Below are 18,010 nucleotides of genomic sequence, written 5' to 3'. Positions count from 1 at the left end.
CAGCAGCCCCTAGCGGGCCGAGCCTGCACAGCCTTAGCTCAGCCAGTAAACCCTGCCCTGCCGCCGTTCTGTCACTATTTGGCAACTTTGTTGCACGCGGGTCCTCGCTGCGAACGACAGAGCGGCTTATATTCAGGTGCGGCTTATTTGTGGACAAAAAACAAAATATTTGCCAACACCCAGAGATGCGGCTTATACTCAGTGCGGCTTGTATTCGTGAATTTACTGTATGTATTTTCTCTATTAAATACATTTATAAGCCATAAAGTGTTCTTACACTATCTAGTTTCAGGAAACATGAGAAACAATGTTGGAACAGAACAGATGAATCCGTTTTAGATATACTTTAGACATGTTTATTGTTAAGAGGAAAAGCAGACAAAATACTTTTGAAATAGTAATTGAATAAAACAGTCAAACAGCATTTTAACACCAATAAGGACTGTACAAACCAGTAAAGTTTTACTAAACACATTAAAAGCAATAAACCCTGTTAAACACTTATATAAATGCAAAAATATTAAACACAGTTGATAAAAATACATCTGGAAATAAACTCTAAGTCACGGTATTACTTATTTCTTCATATTATTCAATAATATTTTACCTAATGTCAGGTTTTATCTGTGAGACTATCTTTATTATATTATTTGCTTGTTTGCCTAGCACTCATCATCATACAGTTTATTATCCCCACATTTTTTTCACAGTTTAAGAAGTAAGAACTTAGTATCACAAAACCCCGATTTCTCAGCGGGAATTAGAGCAGCAACATTTAAAACTTAAAGGTCAAAAGAATGTGACAAAGGCCATGTATATCCATTACAATCCACATTATCCTAACTGTCATCATCATCACTACTACTGTGAGCCATAGTCCACTCTTTGTAGGCCTGTCTTTTCTGAAAGCATGGTAAGGGAAGAAGAAAGCAGAAGTATTAGTTTAAAAGTACTACTTTACCTGGCAAGTTTGTTAATGAAAGCAAAATAAAACCACAGAAAACAAAGAAATTCTGAAGTGATATCGTAAGATTAGGGCACAGTATGAGCACACAAAATAACCTATACCCTATTTCCTTTGATCAGCATATACAATCTCTAAATCCCCAAAAGAAGTTTTACTCCAACCTAACTCTGCAATCTTTTAGAAAGCTACAATACAGTGACCACAGTGGGACCAGTCACCAGACTTGTATGCAAAGATGCATTGCAAAAGGGGAGAGAAATATTTTAATCCATTAGAAAATATTATTCTACTCAAACTCCTTCAAATAGTGAACATGCAATACACTGAATCTTATGCAAAACAAAAAGTAACAAAAGCAACAGTTCTAGAACCTCAAACATCAAGAACAAAAAACATTAGTATACTTAAGCGTTAAATTAAGACAACAAATATCCAATAGTAGAATTTAATACATGGGGGGAAAAAATAGGCAAATTCCTGTTTTCTGATTTGACTGTCTATGGGGAGATCTGTCTACTCTGCTTAGAGCTTTGAAAACATTTATTGAAGAGTAATCATGCCTTAGAATCATCAATAGCAAAAACTAATATGAAACTAAGAATTCTTCAGTTTTAGCTACTTTTACATGGTGGCTCCCATCACAAAATATCAAAGGCATTACAAGGCCACACCTTATTGTTTATAAGCTGGATAATGGAAGGTACTGTACTCAGCCATACAACACAGAAAAATTAGAATTACATGTTACACAGCAGATTTTTATAAAGGTTTCTCAAAAAAAACCCACCCCAAAATACAAAACCATACAAATTTAAGAAGCAAAAGCAATCTAAAGTCAGCTCATTAGAGCTGACTGTTTGCTAGAATTTGTTTTCGTAATATACTTTAAAACAGACAAGAGGACGTTTTAAAATATATTTTCTTAACAAAAAGAGGATAAAGATTAGTAACAAATTTGTAGTAGCTTCTAACTACCAGAGGGCAGAGGGTAGTTAAGGCAGTACTGCTTTATGACACCAGTTATAAATTAGAGAGCACAGGTTAAAGCCAAAAGAAAGGCACAGGTATACTATTCATTATCAAAGCATGACATCACCAGTGAGTGGAACAATGAACATAACTAAGGTGCCCTTAACAGACCAATCATGTTCTATCAGAAAATGAATGACAAACTAATGAAATGCAGGAGAAGCAAGGATGGAACTCAACATGGAACAAACAGCTGTGGCAATAATCAAAATTTGTCCTAAAATGCTCTCCAAAGGCTGCTTCATTTTTATTTACTTCTCCAGAAAGGTTATTCTGGTATGACATTTTCACGGCACACTGTGAATCCTTCCCTGCGTATTTTTAAAATTGTTTAAATTTACACAATCACTAATCACTACTTTATTTGTAATGGTTGAACATTTCTAGAAAGAAGTTTTATTTCTAACAAAAGAAAAAACAGAAACTCAGTAAGATGTGTGCGTCACAACTGAAATTATTTCAATTTCAGAGGGGAACTTTTTGAGCCAAATTTGCTTAAATGGCAGATGAATCATTAAAAAGTAAGTGCTGTTCAGCATATACTTCCTGCAAACAGTATTCCAAAATTGGTTATGTTTTTTCAATGGCTTCAGTATGACATAAATACAACTATTTCTAAGTGTCTTTGAATTGCTGTTTTACATAAAATTGAGACTTGTCATTGTTTAAGCTATGTATTATAAAATTGCTGAAAAAAAACGTGATTTATCAACATTTTTCACAAAAAAAATTTACAGGTATAAAACTTTTCATTTGCACTTATAAACCTTTTTCTTTTTTCAGAATGCTCTGTGCATAAAGTTCTATAGATATACTGATTTACTTCACGGTGTCTTGCTCAAAAGTTGTATCACAGCAGTCAAATCCCCAGTGTGGCTATATGACTAAGAAAGTAAATTAAACTTCTTGACTACTGACTTACTAGGTAAGAAGTGAATGGGAATTTAGGAAGTGGGAAATTCTAAAGTATTTATTTCTATGTAAGATGAGTTTAAATGTATGTCAAGATTTATCTTTCATTTTCTTCACCTGTAACATTTGACTTCCAGTCCCATCTCGTAATCTGTAAGGTCTAATAACTCCATCTTCACCAAAGAAGCGAGGTGGTCGCAGGCTTATCACATCTTCTGATGCATCTGCAACCCTGACAAAACAGAAAATTTAAGACACATATCAATATCTCTACTCAACTATACTATTTAGCTAAGGAACTAAATTACTTTGTATACGAATTAAATTCAAGTACTCGTACAACAACTGTAGTTGTCTCTATATGCACTTTTGCATTGTAACAGACATTACGTGAAACAGCACTAGACTCAGAAATCTATTTCTGAGAATCACTATTATCAAATTAGATGGCACAGAGTAGCACACACCTACAAATATTAAATTAGTGTCTAACTACTGCGCTTCAAAACTTCAAAAGTAAAGACAACTGTACCATACAGAACTTTCACTTTGATATTTTTCTTGCATTATATAAAGTGTGTATTTTGTTAAAGAGCCACCTATTTATTACGTAGATAACACAGAAGCGACACACAGACAGAAGGTACTACTAATATTACTATTGTCTCTTTCATGCCACATGATATTCTGTACACTTATTTTACTTACTTTTTAATACCCTGAAATGTGCTGCTTGCCATATCTATGATTCCACCAGTGGGCCTCGCTACTGCTCCCACTAAGCCTTTTCCAACACCTTTGAAAAAACCAGCTGCTCCTTCTTCCTGAGCTCCTAAAAGCATTAAAAACAGTAGATTACTATAAACCACAGAGTTTCTCTTAAAATCTTAACAAGTTTTATTACCATTTAATTACAAATCTTATTTGTTACTCAACTATGTATTGTCCACACAAAGTTTATATAAACAAAGCTTAAACTATAAGTCGGCAGGAATATAAAATATTGACAAAGAGTTTATAACTATGATTTACAACAGCTCATCAAATATCAAGAATTTACCATTGCGTGAACAGCTAATGCATCAACAACAAACTTACCTCTTATTGGTTTTGTAACTATTCCTGTTATGCCACTGACAAAACCCTACCAAGATAAACAAAACAGATATTACAAATAGGCTTCCATATAGTATTTTTAATTTCTAACATCTTTCTTTCTACATCATTGGTGAATAGCCTCAAAGCACATGGGTTGAAAGTATTCTATAAGCTTTACTATAAGCTAAGAGAATTAGAGGCACCTGCTTCACAGTTTCTACCTTCTTTTCTAGCCTCTCACATTTTTCTGTAAAACTATCACTCAGTTGTAGCTATATACATGCAAAGCCAAAATTAAAATAAAGAAACTAACAAATAACTAACTAAAAAAATTGAAAACAAGAACTCTCTGGTGAACACAAAAAGCCTGGTACTCTTGCCTGCACAAAATTAATTAATTTTTGTTTTCCTCCTTACAGAAACTAGTCCTTTTCCACCACGAGTGATACCCTCTCTCAGACCAGTGGGTTGTTTATTCATGGCTTCTCTCCTTTTTTGCTGGTAATCCTCATCCATAGTTATTGCAGCTACTCCTTTTGCCATAGCACCTGTGATTCTTGAGGCAGCTCCTGCTAATCCACCTATTGGAATATAAACCAAATTAAAATTCCAATGCAATTTCCAAATACTCACCTCTATTCTTTACTATTAGGCAAACTACTACCACAGTGCTGAAACTTACCCACAGCTCCTCCTACAAGTGCTTTAAATCCTAATGCCATTCCTTCTATAAATTCCTCAGGACCCTGGATGGCTCCCTATGAGAAAAAAAGGGTACATTAATGATGAGCTTTGAATAGTGTCCATAATATACTTTTAAATCTTTTTATAAGGATTTATATGCAACAAAGAGGACAATAGAATGACACTGTGTGATAAAGTGTAAAGGCATCCACAAAAGCTCCTGTGACAGAAGGACAGAATTTTAGAATACTAATTAATTCCCTGGATTCTGCTTATTTTGAAGGATTTATTTTAAGGTAGGAAACAGCCTTTTGGAAGTTAAGTTAAATGGACTTCTCTGTCCTTTTTAATCTCACTTGAGTTTTCCAGGCATTTTCACTTTGATTTTAAATTCTAAATCTAAATCTAAAACCAAAAAATGTATCAATATAGATTTTCAATACAACGTATATCTATCTATTTATAAAAGGGCAGCAGAGAACTTTACCTGGTATGGCTCATAGAAGAAAGCTTCTACTCCTTCAGACAAGCCTCTTATGAATCCAAATGGATTACCCAACACATCAAGGCCAAGAATAAGAATATACATCTGTTTAATTGCCTAAAATGACAATAGTTACTTGTGAAAATATCTCCTAAACTACACCAAAACAAAGGCAAACAATGTACTATCTCAGATTAAAACAGGTAAGGAAACATGAGTTCAATATAAAAACCTCAAAATTGTGCAGAAAAGTAGAAGTAGTTGCACTAAGAAAATGAGAAAATCACTGAGTAAACCATATTATGTCAGCCAAGAAACAACAGTACTTAGAAGTATTTCAGTAGCCCCTTATCACTAATGATGGATGGTGAGAAGATTCTTTTATACAAAGGTATTTTTATTGGCTTCTCTGGATGACACTGGATGACAGGACTTTCAACAGTATACAAAAGCCAAGAAGGAATCATGATTCATAGAGTACTAATGTCCAAGAAAATGCACTAGTGTTTTAATGCCAATCATATTCTATCAGAGCTCCATCATTTGCTTTCCCTCTCTATTCCAGCAAGCTGTTTTCTTATCCATGACACTTGGCAAGGCAATAAAATTCTATTAGTGTGTACTTGGTTTGTATTCTTTTATTTAGCCTTTGTATATAGATACAAGGATGAAAGTAATTTTATTTAATTTAACAGAATCAAGCGCACAGTAGCACTTTCAAATTATAAATTTATCAGAATATTAAAATTTTCTTATTCTCACCTGTTTTGAATAATGCCTTACAACTGCTGATTGGAGCTGCTGTGTAGTCCAGAAGTGATACTGGAGCTCAAAGAATGCCAACCTAAAAAAAAGAGAAGAGAGAAAAAATAAGTCCTCACTATGCAGAGCAAACGTGTGATTTTTACATTCATACTTTTAACCTACTTAAAGAGAATATCTTGTACATCTGTAAGGGTGGCCCCTATACTCTTCAGCAGGAGATTCAAGGACTGAAATGGTATCAATTCATTCTTTCTTTCTTCTTTGTTACTATCTTCTCCACCCGTACTGAGTGAAAAGCTCAAGTGTAACTGAAGGAGAAAAATGAGATTCGGAAATAACAGGGTTAGTTGCTAGATATACAGTATTTCTATCTTTATAATCTTTTAGATGATTTAAAAATTGAGTTAAGGCATTTCTAGTCTGACTGAAATGAGTCTGACTTTGCAACAGAATACACAAATACATAATGTAGGCCAAACAAAGCCCACTGACACTTAAAGCCGAAGTTTAGAATTTAAACTACCTTTAGGAAAACAAGAACTTGAAACTGCTTCCCTATGTTTTCAGAAAAAGTTTCTGGATTCTTTTAGATATAATTTAGATTATTAACTCATTTTTAAAACATTTAGTTACTTTAAGTTATACCCAATATCAAAGCAGACAGAAAATGACAGCACAGCATATTGTTCAAGCAAGAATCTAACATAAAAACTTGAGAACAAATAATTACTAACACAAGTTTTGCAGGTGCCACATAACTACTGGAATATGCACATAGGAACAATCTACCTGTGCACACTTGAAACAAAAGATTAGTTTCAAAGAAATCAGAACAGAACAACGTTAAGGAAAATTTCTCTAATGGTTCTTGTGGCACAAAATGGTACAAATCTATCCAGCTGTTTTCAAAATCAGATTAAATGAAGTTATGCCAGTTTCTGATTCTCTGAAGACAATGTCATGCAACATTCATTATGTTATAACAGAGCTTAACTATAGCTTGTTTCAATGATACATAGCTCACCTTGCAGAATCATTGTCACTCAAAGCATAATCACTAAAGATAAATCTTTCACTAAAACTTCAAGCCCATTTATTCCATCCTATTTCCTCCCTGCAATTTTTCTTGTCAAATATAATTTCTAACATCTCACAAGATACTCAAGTGAAACTCACTATCTTAAGAAATGTTATAAAGTCTATGAAGTCCTATCATAGCTGTAATAATGTCAGCTAACCTCCTAGCCTGGTTGTGTAAGTTTTTCAGAAATTATGTCATTCTTCAATCTGTAATACCCCATGTGCACACAAATCAGAGCATTTTTCAAGGAATTCTTAAAGTCTTAATTAAATGAAAAAAAATTATTCATAAAGAAAGTCATAGAAATGCAATAGTAAGTTAGTGGCAACGATAAAAATACTTTCCTTTTTTAAAAATCAGCTGTTTTAATCTTTATTTCCATTGCCTACCATCCTGTATGAGAAAAACAATTTTCAGAGAGCAAACTCAGTCTGCAATGTGGAAAAAGAATACCTTAATTGGAGAGATATGGAAGTATTCATACAAGCTGATTTGTGACGTATCCATTGATGACACACTCATTAGTTCTTCTTGAAGAGATTCAACATCCTTTTTGAAACGTTGTAGCTGTAAATGCATTTGAAAATGATATTTCTTCAAAATTTGGAGTATATAAAACTACTAGTAATTTGTCACTGATACAACACACTGACTAATACTGCTTATACTCTCCTATATTCAAACTCCTCTCATTGTCCCTGTACCAAAAGGTTTAAAGCCTTAAGGAAAGAGTCTACTACCTGTCTCAGGCAACAGTAATGAAAAAGCTCATAGCTTCATATTATTCCCAGATACACAAAAATTAACCATTGATACAACAGAAAATTATTTTTAGGTTTTTTTAAGTACCAGTTGAATAGGTACAAATTTAAAATTTATTTATCCTCAAACAACAAAAGGTTTCTACTACCTCTTGGTCACTTGGCACATCAGTCTGTGCAAAGAATTCTCCAATTGCATACAGGAAGCCAAGATCTAATCTGAGATCCATCTCTTGAATCAGAACCTTAAAATACCTACATGAAATACATGAAACAAAAAATAATTATTAAGGTGTTCTACAAAATTACATAACATCTAAAGTTTAGTATAGGGTATTTAGACCACTTGTACAACTTCAGATACTGGTTTTGGTGGGGTATTTTTGGTTTTGGGGGGCTGTTTTGTGTGTGTGTTTGTATTTTGTTGTTGGTTTTCTTTTCTTACTTGTTTTGTGGTTTTTTAAGGGATTCATCATTGCTGGTACAGAGAAGGCTTCCTACTTAGGCATAAGATAAATACATGTCCAAGTAACCAGAATGATTTTAAACACATAGCAGCATTTAACACTATATATTGCACCACTATACATAAGAATTTTTTTCTAAATAAAGATGACTAAAAATATGCATTAAAAATCCTTGATTTACTCTTCAGTTATGTGGATAATAAAGGACACAGAGTTTTCATCTCTGTTAAAATGCTCCAAGTGTTAAAATTACTTTTAATTATGTTAATAATCTATAACAATTTTAACTTTCAAGCTTGATTAAACATATCCAATAGCAATACAGATGGAACATGTCAAAGTACTTACTTAATATGAGATATTTGTGAGTGTCCTGCAGTTCTCATGACAATACTGACATCAGTAAATGGTTTTGGTGCTATGAAATTGTCAAATAAAAACAGATCAGCACAGACTGTTATATGATATACATAACTTCCTAAGATTTTTTAATGAAAATGTCATATTCATTCAGGGTTTTCTCAATCCTGTACAACACGATTACATAATGGATATGACTGGCAAACAACCAAGACAAGGAAAAGAGCAGGAACAGAAAGTAATAGGAAGACAAGGATGAAATGGAATATTAAAATGCTATTTAACTGAAAATGCATAATTTTCATTTAAAAGCAAATTAATATTGATATAATCTTAGATTTATGTAATTTCCTTAGTCATAGAGTAAGATTTTCCAATGGCTGGTGCAAAAATGCAAGCTAAACAAACAAAAAAGAATTCTGCAGATTCATGCACTGTAGCTTAAAACTGATCATATTTAGACTGAGCAACTGACATCATAGTAGCAACAAAATTGCAAGCAGTGTTCTTTGTCTCAATCCTGAATCCCTTTTGATATTACTTAGGTTTTCCAAGTGACTTCGGTATGAAAAAATTAAAGACGCCAGTTCATCACACAGTATAGTGACACTGATCTCTGTGCTCTAAGAAATGGAGAAAGCTACCCAAAAACCATACAAAAACGTAATTTGCTATCTGGAGAGCTTGTGAATGGTGCCTAATTTAACAACTTTGAACTTAGGTGCAATTTTTTTCTTACTAGTTAAAATTACTTCAGATGGGTTGCTAGGTCATGCATTGCAGGATACTAGTGCAGCAGGGAAATAGCGGAAGACTATAGATGAGAAATTAATCCTCACTGCCCCAAAACTCCATATGCAAAGTAGCACAGAAACAGTGCAACAGATTAACTACCATCAAAATTAAAAAGACTTATCTTATGAACAGACAAGTCTTCTTATATATTAGTCAGCATTAAATTTTAGTAGTGGTCTGAACTGAAAACCTTCTTTTAAGCTTATGTAATTTTTATGTTATATGTTCTCCAAAATCAACAGAGTAAAGTGCCACAAAGATGCTCTTAAAAGGTATGATAATGACAAATACAAGATAATTTCTTTTTTCCTATTAATTTTTAATTGCTGAAACAGTTTTCTGTGTATCTTCTTTGTAGAGTAACTGCTTCCTGACTGCTACATTTTATTTTACATTACTATTTACATTGTTGGTAGTCAGAAAGCTCATGCAGACTTCACCTGATAAAAGTGATAAATCTGATAAAATGGTTAACTTCAGTACAAGCAAGTTATCTTGTTATTTTAAAAGGAAGGATTATGTTAAACTAGAACAAACCTGAATCCAAGGTGATGGACTTTGGAGGTTTAATAGGATAGAACACAAAGGGAAATATGGCTCCAGGAATCTGGTTTTGTATCTAGTAGGGGTAAGGACAGGACAAGGTGCAGCACATTAGCTTTTCAATAGTGAAATATTTTAAAGTCAGGAAAAACTCTAGAGATATGATCATTACCTGCGGCCTTTCACCAATCCAAAAAAAAAAACCAAAAACCACCAGAACACTACTGTACTTAAAATATATCTATTTTCAAAATCTAATATACAATTCTAATAATTTAGAAAAGCTTCTTTAAATTGGTAGTAACAAATGGTCCACAAAAGTTTTGCAAAGGATTTCTTTTTAAAATCTTGAGCATAGCAAGAAATTTCACCTCTCTTTGTGCTTGCTATACAGAAATGCTCCCAGAAAAACCAAGTAAGATGAAATGCAAAATATTTTTTTCTTGTCAAATTTAAGTCAATTTTTTCATATATCAACTTTTTTAACTTAAGTCATAGTTGTTTTCCATTTTTTTCCAAGAAGCATTTAAGTAGTATTTTCAAAAATTGAGATGCATTGATGTAAAAGTCAATGATTACAATTAAATTGAAAACATGAGAAATCAAAACAATTCTAGAAATCAAAACAATTCTAGAAATAACCCAAGTTCCCATAAAAGTTGCTCTTTCAGAATAAATAACAACTACTTTTTTACATGACTCACTTGTATCCTGTAAATTTGAATTCTGAAAGACTTCTGATGTGCAGAGGAACTGTATTCCACTTTTAAAGCTGGCAGATAATTTCTTCTGATAGGAATCTCATTTGGTTGTTGCATCGTCATGTTCATTCCATTAGGAGTTAAACATACCTATTGAATTATTAAAGAAAATTTAGTATGCCAAGTGTTTTAAAATCCTGCTTTATAGGATATACTTAAAAATTTACATTGTTCACCAATATTGTAAAGCTCAGTAGTAGACATTCTGTTGTTTTTAAGTTTGATGTCATAACTTTCCTCTATTTAAAGCCAAACAAATTTTGCCATAAATAAAATTACAAAATGGTGCATTATTTGGGGCTTACTATTATTTAACACACAGCTATCTAGAGAAAAAGCTGAACAGTGTAATAGACTATGAACGGCTGAGATAAAAATTGGGTTATTTGTCTATCCAATGTTTAGTTTCCTACAGCACACTTCTAGGAATGTCTAGAATTTATCCACACACAAGGACTGAGCATTTGGAGCATAATGTGCTTCTACATTCAGAATAATTTCTGAAATTTCATTTTCAATTTTATGTGGTTGAATGACAGCTAAATTGTTCCACAACAAGCCATTTTAAAAATACAGGATTTCAGGCTAAAACAAACAAACCAACCAACCTCATATTAACACATTTACTGGTATAATATATGAACCAAATGCAAAGCTTTTTTACTGTAGTTTTATGCTTATGTAGTAATGCAACCTCCAAAAGTGCTACACCTCAATTTCAAAGTCAAGCACTAACAATAAAAGATCTGTAGGAAGATATCAAAAGTTTGTGGAATTTTTCCTGCATTTTTTAAATAGAGATAAAGAAGCGTTTTCAAATGGAGTAGGTAAACCAATTATCTCAAATTTCACCGTAAGTTCTATCAAAGACATCAAAATTAGTATCTTTTTCTTGCGCATACATATAATCAATAGAGTTAGAGAAGTAGCAGTATTACCAAAACATTAGATTCCAACTCAATAATCTTATGCTCTGAAGGACTCAGTTCACTGTAATCTCTGAATTCTTGTTCTAATTTATCAATTTGCTTAACACTCATTGGTCTCCATCTTGACTTCTTCTTGGGTTTTGCCTCCCACACCACATCAGAACTTTGAAAACAAAACAAAGAACCAAAAGAGAAGGATTAGTTTTTTGAAAAAAAGTTCTCCAAAACATACCTAACTTTAGTGTGACTTTATAACCAGGGAATGAGAAGCCACAAGATAAAGCACTGCTTTTGAAAATAGGAGCGTCCAAATCATGCACTGCCTTCTTGGTACTAGGCAGAAGCCAGTCTCTCCAATACAATGAAGAAAAAAAAAATTTAACAAATCTGTGTAACTCCCCACTTGATGAAGAAGGGTACATAGTGATACTCAAGGAAGCTGCTCAATTTCAGCAGTACCCATTGTTTTACAATCTCAATGTAGTTTTTTGCTTATAGTCCTGAATTTATTTTGATATTTTAAATTTACTACAAATTGAAAAGTTCAAGTCAAGACAACAATGCCTTCTGCACTGTGTCTTAGTTTTGACAGCTTGTTTATCTAGTCTTTTCATCTAAAATCAACAGGTGGTGATTTTGTTGTACATATTTCCTCTACTGATTTCATGGTGGGAGTTTCGGGTTTGTTTCTTGTTTGTTTTTGTTTTTTTTAATGTTATCCTTTCTTGAGTCTCTCAGTTTTATTAATGCAAGTAATTAATCAAACTTAAAGGGCATTAGATATTTTTCCACTGTTTCTATGAGAAGCTCTGTGCCTGATTTCACCTTATAATCAAACTTAAAGCACGAAATAGGACACAAACCAACACAAATCAAACAAAATCAGGCAGGCAGAAGGTCCTCCTTTCCACAGATTACTCTGCAACCTACAAATACAAATATGTAGCTTTCTAGACACAGCCACCTAACCTCTTTTAGCTGTATCTGTGTCTTTGTTGAGACACATCAACGGCAGAAAAAAGGTGAGCTGAATTTCAAAGCAACAAAAAAAAAAACTATAAAAAAAAAATAGTACTATCTTGATTGTTGAGAGTTTCCTCTTTTTTTTTTTTTTTCTTCCACCTTTTTTGGTTTTGTTTTTGGGTTTTGGAGTATTTTGGTGCTCCTAAAAAGAAGAAGCCAATTTCAATAGTACTGCCATACATTCTCAAGAAGTTTGACATCTCATCAGAGTTTGGCAAGAAAACAAAGCTAACTATAAGCACTGGTACACTAATGACTATGGATGACTGCTTTCAAAGAAAAACCAATTTAGTGAAATCTCAATACTACTGTGAATCTTGGCAATTAGCTGCCACTTTTAATGGAGTGTTTCCACTGTCTAAATATCAGAGCACTCTTCTCAGGTGAAGGCGGGGACTGGAATTTTCTTAGGAAATGATGGATGTGATTATGTGAAGCCTATGTGTATGAGAAGTTCATGCTTATTTATTTTTCAGTACAGTGCAAAGAATCAATCAAGGAAAAATCTCTCACTCTGTCAACCTCACTACTGTGAATAAAACGAAGTGTGTGGATTATGGCAATTATATTCAAGTGTCCCTTGATGATTCCAAAGAGTCTCTGTTCAAATACGATAGCACACATTTCCAAAGCATTACATAATTTCTTTCCTGCTTCTCGCTGAAATGTTATAGTAGGAAACCCAAGCAGTAAAGCACTGGATCACCGTAATTAATCAACCAAAACTAAAGGGACCTACAAGCTTTTGCATCAAAATTTCCAGCGCAGAATTCAGCTGTTTCTGCAGTGAAAATAACAAAACCCACTGACACAAACTATTCACAGACCTTACTCCTTAAAACTCTGTTATCACTTCTCGAACTAAGTGGACAGGAAATACTTTCTGTTATTGGGAAGTCTGCCACACAGAGTTACAAATACACACTCCAAAACCACATACATCTAAATACGGTTGGCATATGCATTAGTACAAAACACAGTGAAAACATTTCTCTTGATAGCAGGAAAAGATAGTGACTAGGTTTGAATATTATTAAACCAGACTTCTTTTGCTCTTTGAGCACAAGCCAAAATAAAATCCATAGAGTGAATTTAAACATTAAACACTTAAACTGAAGTTAAACATTTTAGATTGTTGCACACAAAGTTACCTTGTAATTCCAATATAGGACACCTCTTGTTTTGTATAATTATTAACCAGCGAAATCCCAACATCTTGCAAAGACAAAACAATTTCTTGTTCAGCTAGCTCTGCTTTTACACTTTCATATGTCAGTTTAAATACATTCTCATCTTCAGTGATCAGGACAATACGCTGCAAACCTTCATAAAATGACATGAAATAGACCGCTTTTCTGGAACCCACAGTGAGTATGTCCATTTTGTCCTAAAAACAAGCGAGGAAAAGTTTTTACAACTCTGTTAATCATTCTACTTCACCAAAAAATGCTGGCATCTTAGCAACACAACAATGGAAGATATTCTTTTAAGGTACAGGGAGAAAAGTAATTACAAAGTTTTATGATAGCCTCTCACCACACACATACTGATGCTTTTCAACTGAAGACTGCTTACTGGCACAAGTTCTGACAAACAAAGTGCTATTACTGTCCTGTGTTTGGAACTCACATAATGCACTGCTGACCATACTCATTAAACACAAAGTTTCAAGCATACACTGATGAATAGACATATAAAGAATCTGACACCATTAAAAAGAGATTTTGATTTTAAAATAATACCTCTTTTGGACCAATTTCCTCAATTCTGTTTCCACATCTCCATTTTAATTTCCTAGATCCTGTTGGGTCTGCCCAAGTATACAATACTGCCTTATTTGGTTGAAGATAGTCTTCTAATTCACTGAGGGAGCTGAAACAAAGTAATTTTAAATTCAAATGTCAATGAATATTTTGTGTCAATGACCTTCGCATTCTAGCATTTCAACAAGAACACTAACTATATTTTCAAGTAATGAAAACAGAACAAAAATAATGTTATGCATGAAAAAACATGCACAAAAACATTGTCAGAACAATAACTAGAACAAGGATTTGTACTTTTAAATACATACATATACAGTAATTTCACAATTATAAGCCGCATCATTTTGACTAAAATTTTGATCCCAATTCAGAAATGCAGCTTACACTCAGGAGTGGCCAATATATGAAAAAATTTCTGAAATTTCCCTACCCCTACGTGCAAGCCAAAGTGCTGAGCCAAGCACCTGCCAATAAAACCCGGGATCGCGCAATTTTTACAAATTGGTTACTCTGTTGCGCAGTGGGTGGAGGCGGGCTCCGTGCCGGCAGCATGGTGGGGGGAGGCCAGGGGCTCCCTCCTGCCCCATGGTCGGGGGACGAGGCGGGGGGCTCCATGCCTCCCTCCCGCCACCGCAGCAGGTGCAAGCAGGCTCTGTCCCCGCCTGCTGCTGCTGCAGGTGCGAGTGGGCTCCTGCCAGCACTGTGGGGCAGCGCCGGGCCGGGGCAAGTGAGCCCAGTGGCAGCAGCGGCTGGCCCCGAGCGGCCCTGCCAAGCGGCAGCGCCGAGCTGGGTGACCTGGCCCCGTCGGCAGCCCCCAGCGGGCTGAGCCCACCTGGCCCAGAGCCGAGCCAGTAAACCCCGTGATCCTGTTACTAATTCGTTACTTTGTTGCATGTGGGTCCTCGCTGCGAACTAGAGTGCGGCTTATAATCAGGTGGACAAAGAATGAAAAGTTGCTGACACCTGGAAGTACAGCATATAATCAGGTACAGCTTATAATCGTGAAATTACTGTACTCTAAAAATAAAATACATAAAGTAGATTTCATATACTCATTTTTTTCCCCGCTTTGTGATCAACATTTTCAGAATAATATGTTTGAAACTCCATTCTCCTCCCATATAGTCAAAAACTTGCAGAATTGTCTTCTACAGCTCTGTGGAAGGAGTTACTCCAGGAGAGGAAGTGGAGAGATGCTGATCTCTACTTCCTGGGATCCAGTGATTTGAACCATTCTCCTGCATCCACACTGTGTCAGGGGAGGTTTAGACTGGACATTAGATTTTCTTTCAAACACTGGAACAGGCTTTCTTGAGAGGCAGGAGATGCCCCAAGCCCTTAACTTGTACAATAATCTTAATAACATGTTTCAACTTTTGATCAGACCTCAAGTGGACTAAGGCAGTTGGACTAAATGATGGGCCCTTCCCCTCTAAATGTTGTACTCAGTTCTAATTAAATTGATACTAGGGATGCCCAAAATTCATTTAAAAAGATAAAACTTACTAATCTTTATAAAACAAAAACCAAACCAAACAATCAATCCTCAGGCAAACAGGAAGCAAACACGATTTCACTAACAAATCCTCCACTTTCCAAATAAAAATCTATAAACAACACTTCTCTGACTGACTGAAGGGGAAAAAAGATAGGTTGTTTGGCTTTTAAAAAGGAATATTTCAAGAATGCAGTAGGTATATACTTCTCAGCATTGCATACTATCTGCATACAGTAGTAAAGCATTATAAACACATTACAGGTAGAGAATAGAGTAACTGTGTGCAGCTGCACAAGTGAATATTCACTCACTGCAGAAAACTAGTATTTGTTAAAATTATCTTAGTTTCATCCTGGCTTGACAAAATTTATGTAACTACCTCTCACAGTCCCTATCTCGCATAACTAATCCATTCTTTCAGCTAAATCTCTTTCGTTACTTATTCTGCACAGTCAGCATCTGCACAATTCCAGAAAAGCACATCCTTTGCCCCCCACCAGGAATGTAGATGACACAAGGCCATAAAAATCATACAAAAAGACATCACAAAGCAGCTCACTTGTAGAACTACCTAGCACTATATAACGTTGATAACAATGCATTGTCTTAAATTTACCAAGCAAGAGATTTTTGGGTGCTCTGACAAAATTTGACAGCCATTACTTTAAAACAGGCTTCTTCAGAGAATGCATGCTTACAATATACAAAATTACAGTCCACATATCTCCATGCAAACATCCACACTAAACCTTTTCCTACATACCTTTGTCCATACTCAATATCCTCTTTGGTGTGGTTTATCAACAGAAATGGAGCAGCACCATCATGGTAATTAGAAAAGGTAATCACTGTAGAATGTTCAGTCAGATTAACATCCACTGCAATTCCTCCAAGCTATCAGTTGCAAAAATTGTAAAAATAAAAAACAGTGGAGTGGATTTCCAGCAAAGCAAATGTAATTTAAATATTTTGAAAAACTTTTCCTCTCATCATAAGAAAAAATTATCATGTAGTAAAACTAGTTATTTTACCACATACGCAAAATATTTCCTTGATCTAAATACCAGCTAGCAAGTATTACACATCGTAATTAAAACTATGCAGGAGTTCTGTACTGTGAAAAGCTAGACTGGTAGTAGAGTAACCTTCCTTGTTACAAGCATACACATTCATGCCCTCAAGAACATTACACTTCAAAAACCACTCACCTACTTAAAAACTACTGCTAGGTGAGACTATCTGCTACATACAAGTAAATTTATTGGACTCAAAGTTACTTTTCAGAGCAACTCAGTGTTACTTTAGAACTAATATTAATACTTGTCACTAAGAATAATGTGCTTTAGCTCCTGTAGAAGTGCTCCCCAGAGAAGAACTTAAAACAGAATACCTACTTATATCTGTTTGTACACACACAAAAAAGAGAGCATGAGAATGCATTTGCATATACATTCCTCAGCTAAGGTTTTGCAACATGAGATTGCATGGGAAAACACAGTTTTGAGAAGGAAAATGAAAAAGTGATTTATGCTGTTTTACCTAACATGTAAACATTGAAGGTAATATCTTACCTTATTGTCCAAATGCAATAAAAGACAGTTTTCTTGCTGATAAAAATTTATCTTCTTTGGAGGAAGATCAGAATTTTCAACTCTAACAAGGAGTTTGTTGGCACCATTTTCAGGCCAAAAGGGAATGCACTAGAAAAGAAAAATCAAAAACTTCAAAGTGAGAATACAAATGAGGTGTTAAATGCCATTCACATTAACCTAACATTAATCTACTAAATTGCATCCAAAAGTGTATCAATTAGGATCAGAAACCCTATTAAAAAAACCCCTGAAAGTTATTACTTACCTGAATACAAAACATTGAAAGTAAGTCAAGAAATAACTCAGACTACTGTGAATAAAGTGGGGAATTAAGGAGCTAAAGAGGAAATAGTAAGACTTCATATTCACAAAAAGAAGTACATTTAAAATGGATAAAATACATAAAATCCAGAGTAAAAAATAACTACAACATTGAAAATGCCAAGCTTGGTAAAAGAAGAGATGAAACTGTTCTTCCATTAGCAGACCTTTTTT

General features: G+C 34.4%; 1 protein-coding gene across 7 annotated transcripts in view; it reads right to left on the bottom strand.

Moving 5' to 3' along the window:
• VPS13A (vacuolar protein sorting 13 homolog A) overlaps positions 1-18,010 on the bottom strand; it is a 121,179-nt gene that overhangs the window by 14,348 nt on the left and 88,821 nt on the right. For 5 of the 7 annotated variants that reach the window (XM_033085189.1, XM_033085190.1, XM_033085191.1 and 2 more), the window contains 18 exons: positions 17,495-17,623; positions 16,687-16,817; positions 14,402-14,531; positions 13,811-14,046; positions 11,646-11,799; positions 10,651-10,797; positions 9,941-10,022; positions 8,597-8,666; positions 7,931-8,036; positions 7,474-7,587; positions 6,102-6,247; positions 5,937-6,018; positions 5,178-5,291; positions 4,689-4,764; positions 4,424-4,587; positions 4,007-4,052; positions 3,617-3,740; positions 3,026-3,140 (listed from right to left, as the gene is read on the bottom strand). In XM_033085189.1, the coding sequence (XP_032941080.1) occupies positions 3,026-3,140; positions 3,617-3,740; positions 4,007-4,052; positions 4,424-4,587; positions 4,689-4,764; positions 5,178-5,291; positions 5,937-6,018; positions 6,102-6,247; positions 7,474-7,587; positions 7,931-8,036; positions 8,597-8,666; positions 9,941-10,022; positions 10,651-10,797; positions 11,646-11,799; positions 13,811-14,046; positions 14,402-14,531; positions 16,687-16,817; positions 17,495-17,623 (2,166 nt within the window). Of the gene's footprint in view, positions 1-333; positions 903-3,025; positions 3,141-3,616; positions 3,741-4,006; positions 4,053-4,423; positions 4,588-4,688; positions 4,765-5,177; positions 5,292-5,936; positions 6,019-6,101; positions 6,248-7,473; positions 7,588-7,930; positions 8,037-8,596; positions 8,667-9,940; positions 10,023-10,650; positions 10,798-11,645; positions 11,800-13,810; positions 14,047-14,401; positions 14,532-16,686; positions 16,818-17,494; positions 17,624-18,010 lie in introns of those variants that run through there. The other 2 variants (XM_033085195.1, XM_033085196.1) reach the window with 1 other exon arrangement.

Source organism: Catharus ustulatus, chromosome Z, assembly GCF_009819885.2.
Source record: "Catharus ustulatus isolate bCatUst1 chromosome Z, bCatUst1.pri.v2, whole genome shotgun sequence".
Taxonomy (NCBI): Eukaryota; Metazoa; Chordata; class Aves; order Passeriformes; family Turdidae; genus Catharus; species Catharus ustulatus.
The sequence above is the reverse complement of the archived record's forward strand: the minus strand, read 5'-3'. Positions and strand labels throughout refer to the sequence as shown.